Source organism: Adiantum capillus-veneris, chromosome 12, assembly GCF_014529385.1.
Source record: "Adiantum capillus-veneris isolate H3 chromosome 12, ASM1452938v2, whole genome shotgun sequence".
Classification (NCBI taxonomy): domain Eukaryota; kingdom Viridiplantae; phylum Streptophyta; class Polypodiopsida; order Polypodiales; family Pteridaceae; genus Adiantum; species Adiantum capillus-veneris.
In genome coordinates this window covers 102,387,214-102,404,324 of record NC_140942.1, presented here as the reverse complement: position 1 = coordinate 102,404,324, position 17,111 = coordinate 102,387,214, and the positions used below count along the sequence as shown (strand labels likewise).

General features: G+C 39.8%; 1 protein-coding gene across 1 annotated transcript; it reads right to left on the bottom strand.

The window, feature by feature from the left end:
- Nucleotides 1-2,025: 2,025 nt before the first annotated feature.
- Nucleotides 2,026-5,083, bottom strand: LOC147446238 (14-3-3 protein 4-like). Its single transcript, XM_086525503.1, has 4 exons — nt 4,498-5,083; nt 2,471-2,593; nt 2,269-2,385; nt 2,026-2,182 (listed from the first exon to the last, which is right to left on the bottom strand). Exons 1-4 carry the CDS (start codon nt 4,978-4,980, stop codon nt 2,162-2,164), a joined length of 744 nt encoding a protein of 247 aa, XP_086381629.1. The 5' UTR covers nt 4,981-5,083; the 3' UTR covers nt 2,026-2,161.
- Between the last annotated feature and the right edge of the window lie 12,028 nt (nt 5,084-17,111).

The following is a 17,111-nucleotide window of genomic DNA, read 5'->3' as shown; positions in this document are numbered from 1 at the left end:
TCAGAAGCCGCTCTGCAGACAGAGCAAGTGTTAGTGCTGATCCCCCTTAACGCAAACCTTAATTTAAGTAGGCATGGCTCCCCACAGCACCTTCCAAACAAAACACTATGTATTTAGGCCATTTGATCTTCCATACAACCTTAGAACTTCTTTGCCAACGTTCATCTGACCAATTTTTCTTCCATATGTTGGTGAGTGGGGCAAACCAATCTCCTTTGCATACCAACTCACTATAGATATCATGGGTCTTGGGGAGCAAGAACATTTGCCAACCTTTTTAGTCTATCTCAGACTCGAAGACGGGTGCGGGTGCGAGTGATGCTGACACCACTTCCAAGAGTCTATTAATCAGAAATCTTGTACAAACCCAAATTATGTTGTAGCACTATGAGCTCCACATCCTTCCAACAGGTTTCTGTCATTCCAAAGGTGAAGTAATTCAGAGATTCCTTTGTTGCTTACCTGACGAGCAACTTTCCTCTAAAAAGGGTCCAAGGAACCCCTTCTAAGTTTGGATAAGCAAAGGGGACCACTCGAGAGAGGAGCACTTGAAGAACCATTTAGTGCCATTTGGCCTTTTTCAAAAGGCAAATTACAATAATTTTCACGCAAGTGCTCCTTTCATATTGCATTTTGGCCATTTGATCTTTGAATTGTGTCTCATCATAAGAAATTAAGACAAGTAAGAAAGCGGCAACAACATAATAAAGAGAGGCGACTACACGCTCATAATTTTCAACCATCCACCACACTAAAACCCTTGAAACTTTGTTCTCAAAACATACAATGCATGCCTCCAATAATCTTGAGCAATCATTTGGAATTGAAGGAATGTAAGATTCTAATGGGAATTCTTGCTGGTCATAACTGTTACAGTGAAAGAAAAGCCATTCAAAATAACATCACCTCATGCTGGAATAATTCTCGATGCTTGCCGTTTTTATCAGACCTTTGCCTCCACCTTTAGGCTTGTGACAAAGAATAAACCCGATGATATGCCAGATTCTTGTCAAACCTTCGCCTCCACCTTTAGGCTTGTGACAAAGAATAAACCTGATGACGTGATAAGTCCTTATGGATCATAACTTGAAGATACATAAGACTAATGCAAATGTATACATTTAACATGTGGTAATCACAGAAGCAAAGGATGTCATGAACAAAACAGATGACGTCACAAGTCCTTATGCATCATAACTTGAAGATAAATAAGACTAATGCAAATGTATACATTGACATGTGGTAATCACAGAAGCAAAGGATGTCATGAACAAAACCGGATCAAACGTCGTTAATAAAGACCATTTATAATAATCATGAAAATCGGCACATTGCAAATTGTTTAGTTACCAATTGACAAAAAGCTTTTCACTAACAATGAAATCGTCCAGACCTACAACCAAACAAACTGATGTGTCAAGGATACCAAGATTCCTCCTACCCCATCCAGACAACACAATGGCAGGCCCTGGCAAATCATCTCTGCGACACCCCCCCTTCACATTTCCAACTGGCGTATGACTACAATATTCTATCCAAGTGCCTGCTATGCACATAGCTGCCTGGTAACACCACCCATAAAAAATGGAAAGCTCCTTTTCATCCCCAAACACGCATTGTTTGTAGTGCTAGCGAACAGAATCGACTATGACACAAACGAACGATAGTAGAGTAGCGAGACATGACATTTTCTCCCCTCAAGAGCAGATAAAGGTATCTGAACCAATTCTCCCTCGTCCAGCACATCACTTATAGTTAAGACCTTTGAATAATGCGGAGCAGTTTATAAAATACCCCCAAAAGTACCTAGATATGAAGACTAGAGCAAACGATGACAAAGCACTTGCATTCAGAAAACCATATGTAAAGACGGTCGGGTGGTGTCATACTATATCTCTCTCTCATAGCTTGCAGAGGTCATAGCTATGGGTTCTTGATAATGCAGTAATTTCTAATCTTGATAATGCAGTAATTTCTAAAAGACCTGTATTTGAGCCCCTCCAAAGAGACAAGGTAATCACCATCTACAGTAACAGATTTTCTTAGGAATCAAATTCAATGATGATGACATACATTATAGAACAAGTTTGGAAGCGCCACTAAAGCTGGATGTTGACCAGCAGCAATTACAATATTCAATTTCAAGGGTCTGAAAAAGGAACTAGGGTTCATCCACATGCTCCTGAAAGAAAGGAAAAGGTCAAGTCAGCACCTTGGGTTGTACAAGCTCTTCAAATTGGCAAGGGAGAAGGGACCCAATTCACATACCTGCATATCGGACGTCCACAGAGTTAAATTATCTCGAATAAGTTGCATGATTAGCGTGCTATCCTTGTAAGATTCTTCACCCAATGAGTCAAGCTCTGCTATAGCCTCGTCAAAAACCTAAAGCCACCGACATTTTGACAATATAAAGATGTCTCTGATTCTACAACATCGTCAACCATCTGGAGTTAGCTTTCAAATTTACCTGCTTTGCGAGAGCACAAGCACGGTCAGGAGAATTAAGAATCTCATAGTAGAAGACAGAGAAGTTCAGAGCCAGCCCCAACCGAATAGGATGTGTTGGCGCAAGATCAGCACCCGCTATTTCCTGAATGCAAAAAACATGACCTACAAGTTAATAACCTTCAAGAGGACCGTCACACCACAAAGAACTCGACCAGATGATGCATGAGAATGCAGAAAATCAATGGCAGAAAAAGCTTTTGGCCTATTCCCCCAGCTGGAAACTTCGATCTGACTATAATTACTGGAAAAATCATGAAAACTCCAGGACCCAATCAAACTTTTTACGTCCTCAAGCTGAGGACTCAAATTGATGACAATAAGTTGGGTGCAATCTCTGTCCAAGACCAAAGCTTTGACCTACTCTAGCATGTAACGACGCTTTATCAAAATATAAGAAGTCAGCTATGACTATTAAAAGGACATGTGACCATCAGGTCTCTCCTATCTCGAAAAAATAAAAAGCCTTTCAAAACATCTTAAGTGCATAAGTGAAGGGTGAGTTTAGGAAAAGAAAAGACCCATGAAAGTGGAAAGTCAAAAGACTTTTTGTGTCCATATGAAGAAGAGATGGTCAAGTGCACATTCATACATTTGTGTCTTTCTTTTGCTTATTTTGCCTTTCACGTTTTCTCCTCTTTAGAATGTCCTTGCACTATATAGTTGGTAAATATATATATATTATTAAGCCATTAGGTATACCTTTTAGTTGAAATTTTAATGTCGAGCATGAAAGAGAAAAGCCGGCTTCTTGACACATGTTTATGCATCTGCTTCTCATACTAGATTCCATGACCACTATATCACACATGTAACCTTCCCTCATCTCCATACTACAAAAATTTTAATGGCGAGAATGGAAGAGAAAAGTCGGCTTCTTGACACATGTTAATGCATCTACTTATCATACTAGATTCCATGGCCACTATATCACACATGTAAGCTTCCTCAACTTTGTATTCAGACTAACCAAACAAGGCAGGACATCAGCCACAATGACAAATGAGAAACGCTGTGTAGAACACAAACTCTGGGTTCAAGGGACTAGACCAAATCGCCCAAACTCGTGTTCCAACATGTCTAAGAGAGGAACTTAAATCTGATGGTAAGTGCAAGTGCTTTGAAAAAAAATGCCTTTCGAGAAAGTAGAAAGGGATTGAACGAAGTTGGTGGAAGAGGACACTGTGCATCTCCCTCTTGAACCTGCATCTTTAACTCATAGCTCTTCTTACTCAAGGTTAAGGGGACTCCACCTAGTTAAGCACACCAGCTTTTGGACATCTCCTAGAGAAGGACTCATTTCTTGAGTGAGTGGATAGTGGCCACTTGGCAAGTTATTAATAAGAAAGTTTCCTCTCAACAAAGAAAAAAGAGTGAGGTGTGACTAGGTAGAAAAAGAGACAGTATATCTCCTCTCTCGACTAATGTCCTGCAAGATCTTCTTGATAAGCAGTCAACTTCCCTATCAGACTTCAGCTTCAAACTATTAACGGTGACATGCAACAATGTGAAATTGAATGATCTGATGCTGTATTGAGACCCGCATGCTGTGTGCTATTGTATGCAACCAATACACAGCCCTTACACATAAAAAACCGTCCATTTACAAGCACTTAACATAGCTTCGCTAAAAAACATAAGTTTAGCATGCAACTAAACATGTCAAAAAGAGTGGCCATCCTAATCCTAACTCACTGGCACCATGATTTGCATAGACATTCGCAAGAAATGCTTTATACTATCTGTACTCACTTTAATTTGGGCTAATTGGAGCTAATGGAGGATTGCCAATCTAACACAGTAGAAGAAACTTCCCGGATCTGGACACTTCAACTTCACCTAAAAATGTGGGATCACAGAATACCGTGATCCACAGGAAATTAAAAAAAAACCCTGCTCCGCCAGACTCCACATTATACATGCTTAACCACACTCAACAGGCAGGCACACAATAGGTAAAGTTCACTTCTTAAAGGAACAAGGCCTGACCTGGGCAGCCTCGTATGCGTGCATGGTGTTCTCTGCAGCCTCCTTGCGCTCAGCACCCGTCTTGAACTCAGCCAGATAACGGTAGTAATCACCCTTCATTTTGAGGTAGAAGACCTTGGACTCAGAAGAAGATGCGTTTGGGATCAGGAAAGAGTCCAGGAGAGAGAGAATATTGCCACAGATCTTGGAAAGCTCGGCCTCTACTTTGCTTCTGTAGTCTCTAATGGCAGAGACATGGTCTTCATTGCCTTTGCCTTCCTCTTTCTGCTCAATGGAGGAAATAATGCGCCAGGAAGCACGGCGTGCTCCGATCACGTTCTTGTAGGCAACAGAGAGGAGATTTCGTTCCTCTACAGTTAGATCGTCACCCTTGGCGCCGCTCTTGGCAAGCTTTTCCATGAATTCAACCATCTCATCATAGCGTTCTGCTTGCTCTGCAAGCTTCGCAAGAAATGCGCACTCTTCCCGGGACGCCTCTCCCATTGTAATCTGCCTGCGATGGAGGGTAGGAGGTCGCCTGCGTTTGAAAACTAGGGTTCGCTCTCACACACACCCTCACAGACACACAGAAATTGTGCAGAGGGGGCGCCTTTGTAACTTGACACGCGCCCAACAGATGGCGCCCTGAGATTCGTCGCACAGGATGCCACATGGCTAATGCTGTTTGGCACATGCTCGTGATGCCTCCGGGGGGCCATTCGCATGGTGCTCTAGCGCCACATGGCCAATGCTGTTTGGCAGATTCTCTTGATGCCTCGGGAGGGCCCATTCGCATGGTGCTCTAGCACCTCTTCGATGACAAATGGGAGAAGAAGCTAGAACAATTCCAGATGGTCCTCCAAGCTCTGCTTGGAAAATAAAACCCATATGTTACAGCTTTGTTACTACCTCGGGGTTAAGGGTACCCCCACACACGAGGGGGGTAACGGTTTTGAGTTACCCCCTCCGCCCGCCACTAACTACACCTCAAAGAGCTGCACTTGCCAAAAAAAAAAAAAACGAGAGATTCAAAATGTCTGCGTGAGAGTGGGGAAGTCAAATCAATCACTTCATTGTCACTTGTACGATTAAATTAACCCCCTCAGAGTCATGTGGGGGGTACCTAAGCTAGTTTCTTGAGTACACTACAACGTTATCAATAGGCTTTTAACTAAATTTGTACTTTTCCTCCTAGGAGGGCAATTGATTCCTCCTCCTCCCCATCATTTCCACTAACTTTGGATGCAACCCAACTCTAGTCAATAGTTAACGAAAGAAAAAAAATTGATGCCCGGACTCTAGAAAGAAAGTAGGACTTATCATGATTTCAAACTTGGAAGCCAAATCTATTTGAGTGCATCTAACACACTACATTATGGCAAAGGGAATTTAGGCGGTCATGTGGCAACGCCCTTGTCCTTAACTATAAAATTAGTTCAGCCGGCCGCCGAAGCTCTCTTTTTCTCTCTCCCTCTTTATTGTGTGCACAAGGGTTTCTCTCAACTTTGGAGTTTAGCTTTCATGTCGCAGATTTTGACACGTGTAAAGGGCTCCCCCTTCCGCCATATTATGTTAGTTTAGATAAGAGCATTAAAACATTAGCCATGTTGGCATGTCTTTATCTAGCCCAGTGTCATTTGGGTATCATACACCATTGTGACACAATTGTGCACTATTCACTACTTACCTTCCCAACTAAATTGTAGGTGGATTTTCAATTTTTAGAGGGCAACGCCTCTCTCTCTCTCTCTCTCTCTCTCTCTCTCTTTCTTTGTGTGTGTGTGTGTGTGTGTGTTCTGAACAAAGAGCTATATATTGTCTACAAGAGACTGGCATACATACTCAGTGGGTCCATCTCCCAAAGTAAGTACAAAGTGGAGTAGTGCAATATGAGTGCTAGCTATATCATGATGGCGTATAAGAAGAATGCAATAAAAACCATTATTGAGATAGATAATGTCATATGATGTGCCCTTCACCCAGGCTAAAAAAAACAAAAGACCACGCTCATAGCCAAAGAAAAGAGTATCTATGCCACTCCATTGGCCTATAGGAGCCTACTTATGTATCTTGCTGGCTAAGAAGAGTATGCAACAACTCTTACAATAGCTATCAAAGTGGTAGATCTTGGGGAAAGTTGCAAGCCCAAGATGTGAGCACAACAAGCCTTCCAAATGATCCATTGCGTAATCCAGCAAATCGGGGTAAAAATTGTATCCCGCAAATGGAGATCAAAGTGATGTAGAGTGGGTGGAATCATATCAAGAGTGCCTCCTATGTAGTCCAAAGATGTAAGCAAGAAAATTGGATCTATCGAAGAGCCTAACAAAGTGTGTGACCTTGAAACTATTCTCCCTTGTCTTACTTCATGTTGACATCTTACAAACAATCCCCTTCCCAAGTTTCGGCAAGGGGTTGAACTTCAACCAGCTCACACGCATAAAAGCGTTAAACCAATAGGCTACAAAGCGCTAGCTAACATACAATCCTCCTTTTAAAAATATAATTATATTAGTATGTAATGCATGCATGCTCATCCCCAAAAGTGATGGGCATGCATGCATTTGGTTTGTCTAGCCTAAGAAAATGTACTCAATTTTATTTTATGTATAGCAAAGAACTACGACATCTCGCTTTTCAAAAAACCATTCCAAGAATATTTCACTTTTCTTGTGCTTGTAGTGGGATACATTTGTCTTGTTGCTAGAGGTGATAACATCGTTGGCCCCTCTACCATAAGTTTTCAAGAGATGTAGCATTCAACTTTCACTGAACGATTAGACTCATAGCAATAATTTGATAGATCCACAAGCCAAAAAAATTATCTCAAACCTTGCCCACGCAAACACACGTGATTTGCACACACACGCAATGCATTGTTGGCAAAAGTAGCATATGTGAGATATCTTGGTGAATTGAGCGGTGGTATACATTTGTGAAGGTGCAGCTCAAGGAGGCTATGGCGATGGCTGCGCAGGCAGGGCACAGCGTCCCGCGTGAGGGCAAAGCAGAAGAGAGAGGAGAGAGAGGGTCGACCGGATCTCGATAGATTTGGTTTAATGGGTGTGTAGACCCAGTAGGGAAGCCAATAGAATGGTTTCATCTTATAGTTTTTTTTTTCTACATATAGATTTTTGGCTTTCTAAAACAAACCTTACATAACAAGAGAGTTAGGTATACATTTTACATTTTATTATTTTCTATATTGAATGGACTTATCTTTTTTCATGTGAAGCGTGAGATTTTGGCCTGCCCAAAGGGCTAAGGCCATAGTGATGTGCTCCCTTTTTTCTAATGAAAAAGGAGAGGTTCTTTTTTTAAAAATGTGTAATTTTATAATTGGTTGGTTGCAAGAGCGGACACTCATTAAAGAGATAGGCCTTGAAAGATACTCATTGCAAGGATCAAATATTGTCTAGGTTGCGAGATAGGCCTTGAAAGAGACTCATTGCAAGGATCAAATATTGTCTAGGTTGCTGTAGCTTGAATTATGAATCATGATGGTTTACATGAATCATGACGATTTATTGCTCGCTTCTATGCTAATGTATACGAGTTGTCTCCATCTATTGTCAAAGCTCCACTTGGCCTATAGCTCTCCATCGCCTCTGTGCAAAGCTCGCCATCACACATGGCTCTCTCTCTCTCTCTCTCTCTCTCTCTCTCTCTCTCTCTCTCTCTCTCTCTCTCTCTCTCTCTCTCTCTCTCTCTCTCTCTCTCTCTCTCTCTCTCGTCAAGACAGACGATCTCTTTGACTTTCTTCACCTTCATCAGATAGACCATCTCCCTTTCTCTCTCTGCCACTTCGCTCTCATAGGAGATCAATCTCTCTCTCTCTCTCTCTCTCTCTCTCTCTCTCTCTCTCTCTCTCTCTCTCTCTCTCTCTCTCTCTCTCTCTCTCTCTCTCTTCTTGCACTTGGGCCGCATGCAACTGCCAAATACCATTCAAAAAAATGTGAATCAAGGATAATTGTCAAAAAGAGCAAAGAGGCTCTCGAGGAGCAGCCTACCAAGCTCCAACTTAGCTAGCCCCACGATTTTACACACACACACAGACTATCAGAGCACGAGCTTCATCAGCCATGGAACTGGTTGTGGATTCTTTCATTCTAGCAAGCCCCTTGCCATTTCCCTGGACCTTGCACAGTCCTCTACTGTCCGGTCTGCTTTGTGCCTGGTATGTAGCACCATGCAGGTCTGACCCTTGATCTACGGAACCATATCTCATCTCAAGGCACAACAAGAGAGAGAGAGGCAGGAAACAAGCCCCTCCAAGCTTTGCAGACAATGTGAGGGCTTGCACACGACTGAGAGCGAGAAGGGCTACAACCCTCCCAATGCACAGCCCTTGATCACTAGTTTGTGGGCATGCTGCAGAGGAAAGAGAGCATGCATAGAGAGATAGCAAGAGTAGGAGTGCGGCAGGAGTAGGCCCATCGTCACTGGGCTCTGCAATCTCAGGCAAACCTTATCAAAAACTTGGGGTACATGCTACGCGCATCAGCTCTTGCCCCCCACTTTACACACATCAAAAAAGATCTTTCCCAACTCCACGTGACATGTGCAAGTTTTTTCTCTTGAGGCCCATGGGAGCATCTCCTTATTAGAAGATTAAATACATGGGGTTGTCACTATCACCCGTTCTGCATAGTCAGTCTGCCTCACCATTGATCCCTCCACCCAATGCTTAGCCTCCCTCATTGTGTAGCCCTACATACCACCCCTTCCCTTCACACCTAATTGGGCCATGTCTTGCGGGTGTCACATAGCAAAGACGACCGCATGCCAAGGGCCATAGCAATGATACATTCACTACATCCATCACCTCCCACCTCTCGATGCAAGAAAATATCTCTCTCTCTCTCTCTCTCTCTCTCTCTCTCTCTATATATATATATATATATATATATTGTAATGCAAGAGGCTCATGTTGATCGCAGACTTCCTTTGTGGCCTACTCTGATGCACTTCGATAGCTTGTAGACCAAAAAAGATATCACGATGCAGTAGGCTCGTGTTGACTGCAGCCGTAGCCGTCCCCTATTTTGTCGCACTACCAATAGCATGTATGTAGACCAAAATAAATCTCTCAGTGTTTGGGCTCCTCATGACACTCAGCGTCAATCTCTCTCTCTATCACCCAAGTGTGTTAGATTGGTTATGCCATTTCCCTCTTGAATAACAGGTCTTGAGTTCAACTCTCCTCTTCGGATAGATATGTAAGGTCTCTTGGGATAGTTTCCTACGACGTTAAAATTCTCTTCTTCTTCTTCTTCTCTACTTCACTCTCTCCCCTCCATGTGTCATCTCTGTCTTTTTTATTTCTAAAAGCTGTAACATCATCTCAATAGTTTTTCGTTAATTAAGCAGCTCACAACGGTCCTGTCCACAAAAAATTCATTAATTAATGTGTGATTGGGATTTGAAGCTCTTGGCAAAGCTTAATATGACTCAAAAGCTACTCTTAGATTGATGTGCCCTTTTCATTGGAAGCCTCATGATTTTATCACTTGTTTAGTTTGTCATGGCTTCATTTCACAAATTTTCATACCTTGACTTCCTTTTCGTTTTAATGTTTTAGAATGATTGGACCTACCTTCTCATGTGAAGCATTCAATTTTTGGTGTGCAAAAGGCCATAGAGGGGTGGTGGAGCCAAGGCGCACTGTTTCAATCATCGATGGTGGACGTTTCCTATTTGGTTGAAAAAGAAAGTTTTGTACAACTTATATCCTTTTGGCCTTCATAAGGACATAGGGGAGTGGGTGGAGAATTGGTGCACTTTTTGGACCGTTGATTAAGAATCACGGATTGGCAACACATGTCAAGTGAGCTTGTTTTATAATGTATATGGGTCTTTTCATTTTTGTAACTTGGTCCCTTCTTTTAATGCTCAATTGACTTCCTTATTATATAAAGGTTTTTTTTAAAAATGTAAATGGATCTTTCCATCATTGTAATTTGGTCCCTTTATTTAATGCTCACTTGATTTTTTTAAAAAAATCTTTGTTTAGTTTATAAATTTTATAAAGGTTATATTTTTTTTATAATGTAAGTGTTTGTTTTCATCATTATAATATGGCCCCTTTATTTAATGCTCGCTTGACTATTTTTTAAAAAATCTCTGTTTAGTTTATAAATGGGTCTCTTCATTTAAGGGTCTAATAACTTTCTTGTCAACTTTATTTTCTTTTTATTTATAGACAATTTCTAACTAAAAAATCATAAATTGTCCTTAAATGAAAAATTTTATCATCACTAAGAATTTTTTTTCAACTTTTGGTTTTGATATGTAAATGTCACCTTATTACTTCAGTACATGTATTATTATTAGGGACTAGCTTTAGAATTTTTTCACAACTAAGATTTTTTTTTCAACTTTTTGTTTTGATATGTAAATGTAACCTTGTTACTTTAGTGCATGTATTATTATTAGGGATTATGTTTATACATTTTTAATATTCATTTCTATCCTAAAGATATTATGGATTTTTTTCATTTAATAGCATGCATCATTTTATTGTGTAATTTGATTTATTGATATATTAATACAAGAATTAGATCAATTCCTAAACTTTAACTAATATTTTATAAGCTTTATGTTTTCATGAGGTCAATTAATATAACACTCATAAATAAGGGCATAAGGAAGAGCGAAGATTTTTGGTGCAATTTCTTTACCATTGAATTGAATTGTTAGATGTTCTCCATGTGGCATTTGAACGCTTTTGATTTTCAATGTGTGCATATGGGAGTGCCCCGCAGTCTCTCTCTTCGTTGGAGTCGAAGTATCTCTCTCTCTCTCTCTCTCTCTCTCTCTCTCTCTCTCGTAGGCCGTCGTAAATCTTTGCCTTGTTTTTATATTGTAAGTGGTTGGCTCTTTTCATCATTGTAAGTTGGTTCCTTCATCAAGGACCTAACGACTTTCTTTTCACCTTTTTGGTTTAAGATGTATTGTAACCTTTTTTTTTTGTAATATAAATTTACACTCACTATTGCGAGTTTGGAAAAAGAAAGATGTACTTCTTGAATTGTAAATTGTCCTTTTATTCAAGGAACTCAAGAAGTTAGTTGCAAGTTTTGGTTTTGATCAAGATTCACCTTGTTACTTTAGTCCAACATGTATCATCACTAGGGATTAGGTTTAGGCCTTCTTTGGGGAAACTCATATATACATGCAACAAGAAAAATGCCATTGAATTAGTGCCATCTTCATGAAATTTATTGTTGTTAATATATATTTTCACACAAAATTTCTTAAGCCCATCATTCCTTAGAAGTTTTTCTATAATCTTGTGATCAATGGCATTCAATCATACTTCAAAGTCATTTCAATGTCGATATTAACTCTAAAATCCCAACCTATATTGAAAAAGCAATAAACTACAACATTAAGTTGGGCCAAATTTGGTCAAACAAGTAGCTTCTTCACGATTACCACTGAAACAAACTTGACCTATTAATCACCTCTTGCCATATATCTACTACTCTCTGTATCATAGACCCTCTCTATAGCTTTTCAAATTACTTGTTTTAAAAAAAAGCCTAATAACTTCTACAAACATAATCTTTGTTTACTTTTGCATTGCACTTCCCTACTAGGCCACCGGGATCCTTCACCTTGCTTAGTTTTTCAAAAGGTCCCTTCATTTTGAAGCCTTTCATTATTATTATTTTTCATACTCACAATTGTGAGTGATAGAGTTAAATTATCTCATAAATGAAAGTATAATAAGCCTCAAGCACTATATCAATGGCTGAAAGAATGGTGGGAGAAAGACATGGAGAACATTTGGAAGCCAAAGTGGCCGCAATTTATGAAGGTTTTTTTTATGGAAGGTGATGTGGGGTGCTCTACCAACAAGCGTAAATATCCAAGAGAGAGGAATTGGGTCAGATCGATGCTTGGGGTGCAGGATAGCTAGTGATGTTCTTGCTCACCTATTCATGGAATGTTAGGCAATTAGAGGCCTGGCAAGGAAAATCTGCAAGAGGGTCCAAAGAACATGGCATATTAGATTCTTCAAGACTGATATGTTCCTTGGTGGCAAGAAATTGGGAAGCCTTGTTCTTCTCATATGCACTCAAATTGTCAGGTACTTCTTCTTTCAGCATATATGGCATGCGAGGAACCGCCATGTGTTTGAAGGAGATCTTGACATGGCAAGGGGTGTATGCAAGATAGAGCGTACCCACTTCCCGCAGTCTGCACCCAAGCGCGACCTCCACAATGCGGCTAACTCGTTGAGTTGCCCTCGCGTCCGAAGCAAGAACGTCTCGACGCATGGCATACTACTAGAACGCATCGAGTTACTGGTCAGAGGCTCCACGTAGCTCGCCCAGTGATGTGGTCATGCCACAAAGGTGACTGGTTATTTCCACGTACATGCTCACACGACATTGCCACATAACTTGCCGAGTAACATGGCAATGCCAATGTAGGTAGGCCGCGCAACTCAATGAGTTATGTGGCTGTCATCTTGGAAGAACTCTCGAGATAAAGGGAAGCAACACGAGATATTCAAGGAGCATGGCATGATAGGTGTGCCCTTCAAAAATATGGTTTGCTAAACCTAAAAAGGTTTAATGATCTTATTGTTCCTATCACCACATAGACTATACTATGAATCTATGTTTTACTAATTTCACTGTTGTTTCTAACGGGCGGATGCTACTAGCACATAGAGTTTGCATCATTCAATACACTTTGTTTTTCCTAGAGAGCGGCCTATTTTGCAAGCACCAAGAGATCATAGATGTTTAGCTCTTTTAGGGGACTACATCACCATTGCACATGAGTTTTGTTCCAGTGTGCAATCACTGATATGGATGTCGCTTCATGAGCATATGGTCAGAGTTCAGTCTACAGATGTTATTGAAAACAGGAGGGATGGTAGGCGTGTTCTGTGGGCTGCAAATTTTGTTTTTGTGGGTTTTCCTTTTGGAGGTGTCCTACATTTTACACCCTCACTGCCTCCATGGGATGCTTGCACTGAGGAGCACATGAGAGCTGACAAATAGTACTTTGGAAGATTCTGGATGGCTTCTTACTTTGGGATCTACTACATGTTTAAAGCTCTAGATGGCTTCTTACTTTGGGATCTACTACATGTTTAAAGCTCTTCTATCATATGCAAATTAAAATTGTTGTTGCAATGTTTAGTTTTGTTCATCATTGTTTGATTTCTAAATGATAGGTGATTCTCTACATTGGATTGAGAAGATAAGTAAAGCATATAACTTGGTTGTTCATCGTCTAGTTAGTGTTGTTCATCATTCACCTTACGGATTTGTGGATGTTGGTGGAGATCATCAAGAGGTTGATTCCCTATTTGGTATCTTATGTGTAGAATGATTAAACTATGTTGTTCTAAGCGTTTATTGTTTTTCTTTGTAGTGTGATAGTTTGATGTTGTTCTTCATTCATAAGCATGGTGCACCACCTCCACTTTACCTTGTTGAGAGCATGCCATTTTTTTGTGCTATGACTCCTACAAAAACCATCATGCAGCATTACTTACCAGAGTTCGCTTATGCAATCATGGATTCTGGGCTTTCTTGGTGCGGAAGCATGTAGCGTAGCTCTTTTTTCATTGCTAGTCTTGTGGAGCTTTTGCGTAGGCCAAAGGGCCTTTGTTTGGAGTTTGGATGTGGGACCGCTCCTATTCTCAGATCATGTCTCTCGTCGGGGTGTGCTTGTGTTACTATTTGCTTGGATATGGTAAGAGATAATTTCTCCTCTCTCTCTCTCTCTCTCTCTCTCCCCTCTCCCCTCTCTCTCTCTCTCTCTCTTCAAATATATGTATATATATATATATATATATATATTTTTAATTATTATTATTATTTTTAAATTTTTTTTTCAATCCACTTGAATCTTGCTTGGTTTTTGTGTTCGCTTGATAAAGTTTTCTTGGTGCCTGGTGAAACTCTGGAACACCAAATAAAAGATTAGGTGAAAATCAAGTAGTATGAACTGGTAACCATGGGTGTTGCTTGGCAGTCCAAAGCCCTTGGCTAGGCTCTATAATTTCAAACCCCTTGTTTAGACTATGCATGGAAACTTCTCAAACTAGCAATCAACAATGACCAACATAGTCTACCACCCGGGGAGGTCACTTGATAAAAATGTAACCTATCACGTGAATTCAATAGAAAGGTATTTAAAGTTCTTGAAACTTACAGAAATATATATACAGAAGGGAATTATTTTTTCAAATTTTAAAAAAACTTACAAATTTTAAAAGAAAAGGGTACATTATATTCTTAACAAAATTCACAGATAAGAGGTTTTATAAACATGTTTTGAACGCACGTGATATGGTAGTTTTACATATAGTGAACCCCCCAAGGTCTACCATGTATAATAGTGATTGGAATCAACTTGGGAAGTTGAACTTGTTCACTACCCCTTGGTAGATTGCATACTTCTTTCTTTGAAAGTACAACTGTGATGAGATCAAACTATGACCCTCAATACCTATGAGTGATTTTGTATTAACTAGGTCAAACCCCTGAAAATACCACTCCTAGAGACATAATCAATGCTATGACTAAGCAACAAACCTTCTCAAGTTGGAAGCTTATTCACAATTGGATCATAAAAGAATCTTATATCTCCAAGAACAAAAGAGAAAGATGTCTACACCTCAAAGAAGGTAGTCATAGTGAAGTTTCTTGGGTGTTCAAATAAGAGATCTCTACTTTGAGGCCATCTTAAGTTATTCATGTTGTCTCATGAGTTAGTTGCTTGATAACTAGGCCATGCCTACTTGCCAACACAAAAAGCATGATCTATATTGGATGCACCTTTGCATAGAGCCAATGATGTAAAGTGCTCGTCATTGTAGACATACAACGATCACAAGCCAATTTACTAGCCTCAATTCTTCTTGAACACAATAGCTGATGTTATAGCAAAAGTATAAACAACAATTTAGTGGAAAGAGCCCACTATAGCGGCATGTCATGCATGAATATCAAAAAAATAGTGTGGTAAACCCTTGATTGTGATAAGCCCTTAGCTTCAATGAAGGTCTCGATAGATTGAGCACATGTCATATGTGCCTTGCACTAGCATGGATACATCACAGCTCGTCATTGTTTCCATACATAAACTATGAGCTTATATCTGCTTTTTGTCAAACCATGTGCCATTAGCTTTATTTCTAAGTCAATTGATAGTACTTTGGCATGAAATAGAAGCCTTGATTTTTGCTAAGTCTATCAAATCACTTTGCTTTGCACAATTGAGAAATCTTTTTCAAATGAAGAGATGAATACAAAAAAACAAGCAGAACTTGAAATTGTCTAATCTTGTCGCCCCTTTGAGAGCAGTTTCTTTTGCTTGAATTTAGATGTATCCATGTATAATAAGAAATTTAGAGCTATCAATGGATGTACCCTGCATGCCCTTGTGGCTTGGTTCATATAGACCTCCAACTAAAAATCAAGTAGACATGTTGCCAAGGTTCCCCAAGGAGTCATGTGCTATAGCATATTAGATTATTAAAATGTGGAAACTGCTATGCAAGATGCCCGAAAGTGAAGCCTTGCTTTTCATAAGTTCATCGAAAAGATGAGAGAGAATGGAGCATGAGTGCTCTTAGCTAACCATGGATCTTGTTGACACACAAATGTGAAGGTAAAAGAAAATTGACCGTGTAGAGATTTCATAAAGAACTAGCCTTGTCAAATCGTGCATTTTATTGAGAATCCTTGGATTCCTCAATATTAAGAGAGATATTATAGGAAGCTTAGCTATCCAATTGTATCTAACTACCAAACTATGCTTGACTGAAGCAACCTTTGCTCATCAAGATAGGAGCCATGCCCTAGAGCAAAAATTCAAACCCCAAACTCTGAGATGGAGAAAGAGAGACGTCTGCCGACTTCTTAAACTGCAAAAGGCCAGCCATGCCAAACATAATTGTATCCATCAAAAAGTCTATTAATAGGCCTCCACATACTAATAACTGCCAAGTATCTATGACCTCCCTAGATGAAGAGCTATCTCCTTGAGATGTTGCCAATTGGCCTTGCTTTTGCATCAACGGTTAATCTTATGAAAACCTCCTACAACATGAAATCATACATAAAGCTAAAAAACTCATGAAAATAGGAAATCTCAAACCTGATGATCATACTCAACCTGTTGTCTTCAAACCAGTCTTTGGTCTTTGCTAGCAATGTATTTGAAAAAAATTTGGTGCTTATGGTAATTGCCACAAACCTTACTTGTGCCTTCAATACTTCAGTTGCACAATTATGGAAAAACTTACATGGCATCACACATGTCTGTTGCATGACATAGCTATCGAGTATATTATCAAAAAAAGTAAAAATAAAATGTGTACCTCATGAAGTACTCATGTTGACTTGCCTTGCCGTCATAATAATCAAACAAATTTCAATCAAGAAAAAATCAATAAATTCTGCTTTAGGAGTAGCAAGCCTTGCCTTGCTGGTCCCAATCCTCAAATTGATCACTTGATGTAAGTGAGTTTCCCAGGTCTCAGCTTGTAGATGGTTTTTAAGAGAGAGAGAGATCTGTGATTGATGATTTGAAGCTAACATTAGCTCTATGGGCTTATCGTACTTCTTACAAAGTGGTTATTAATTGTACACCATGCAAAA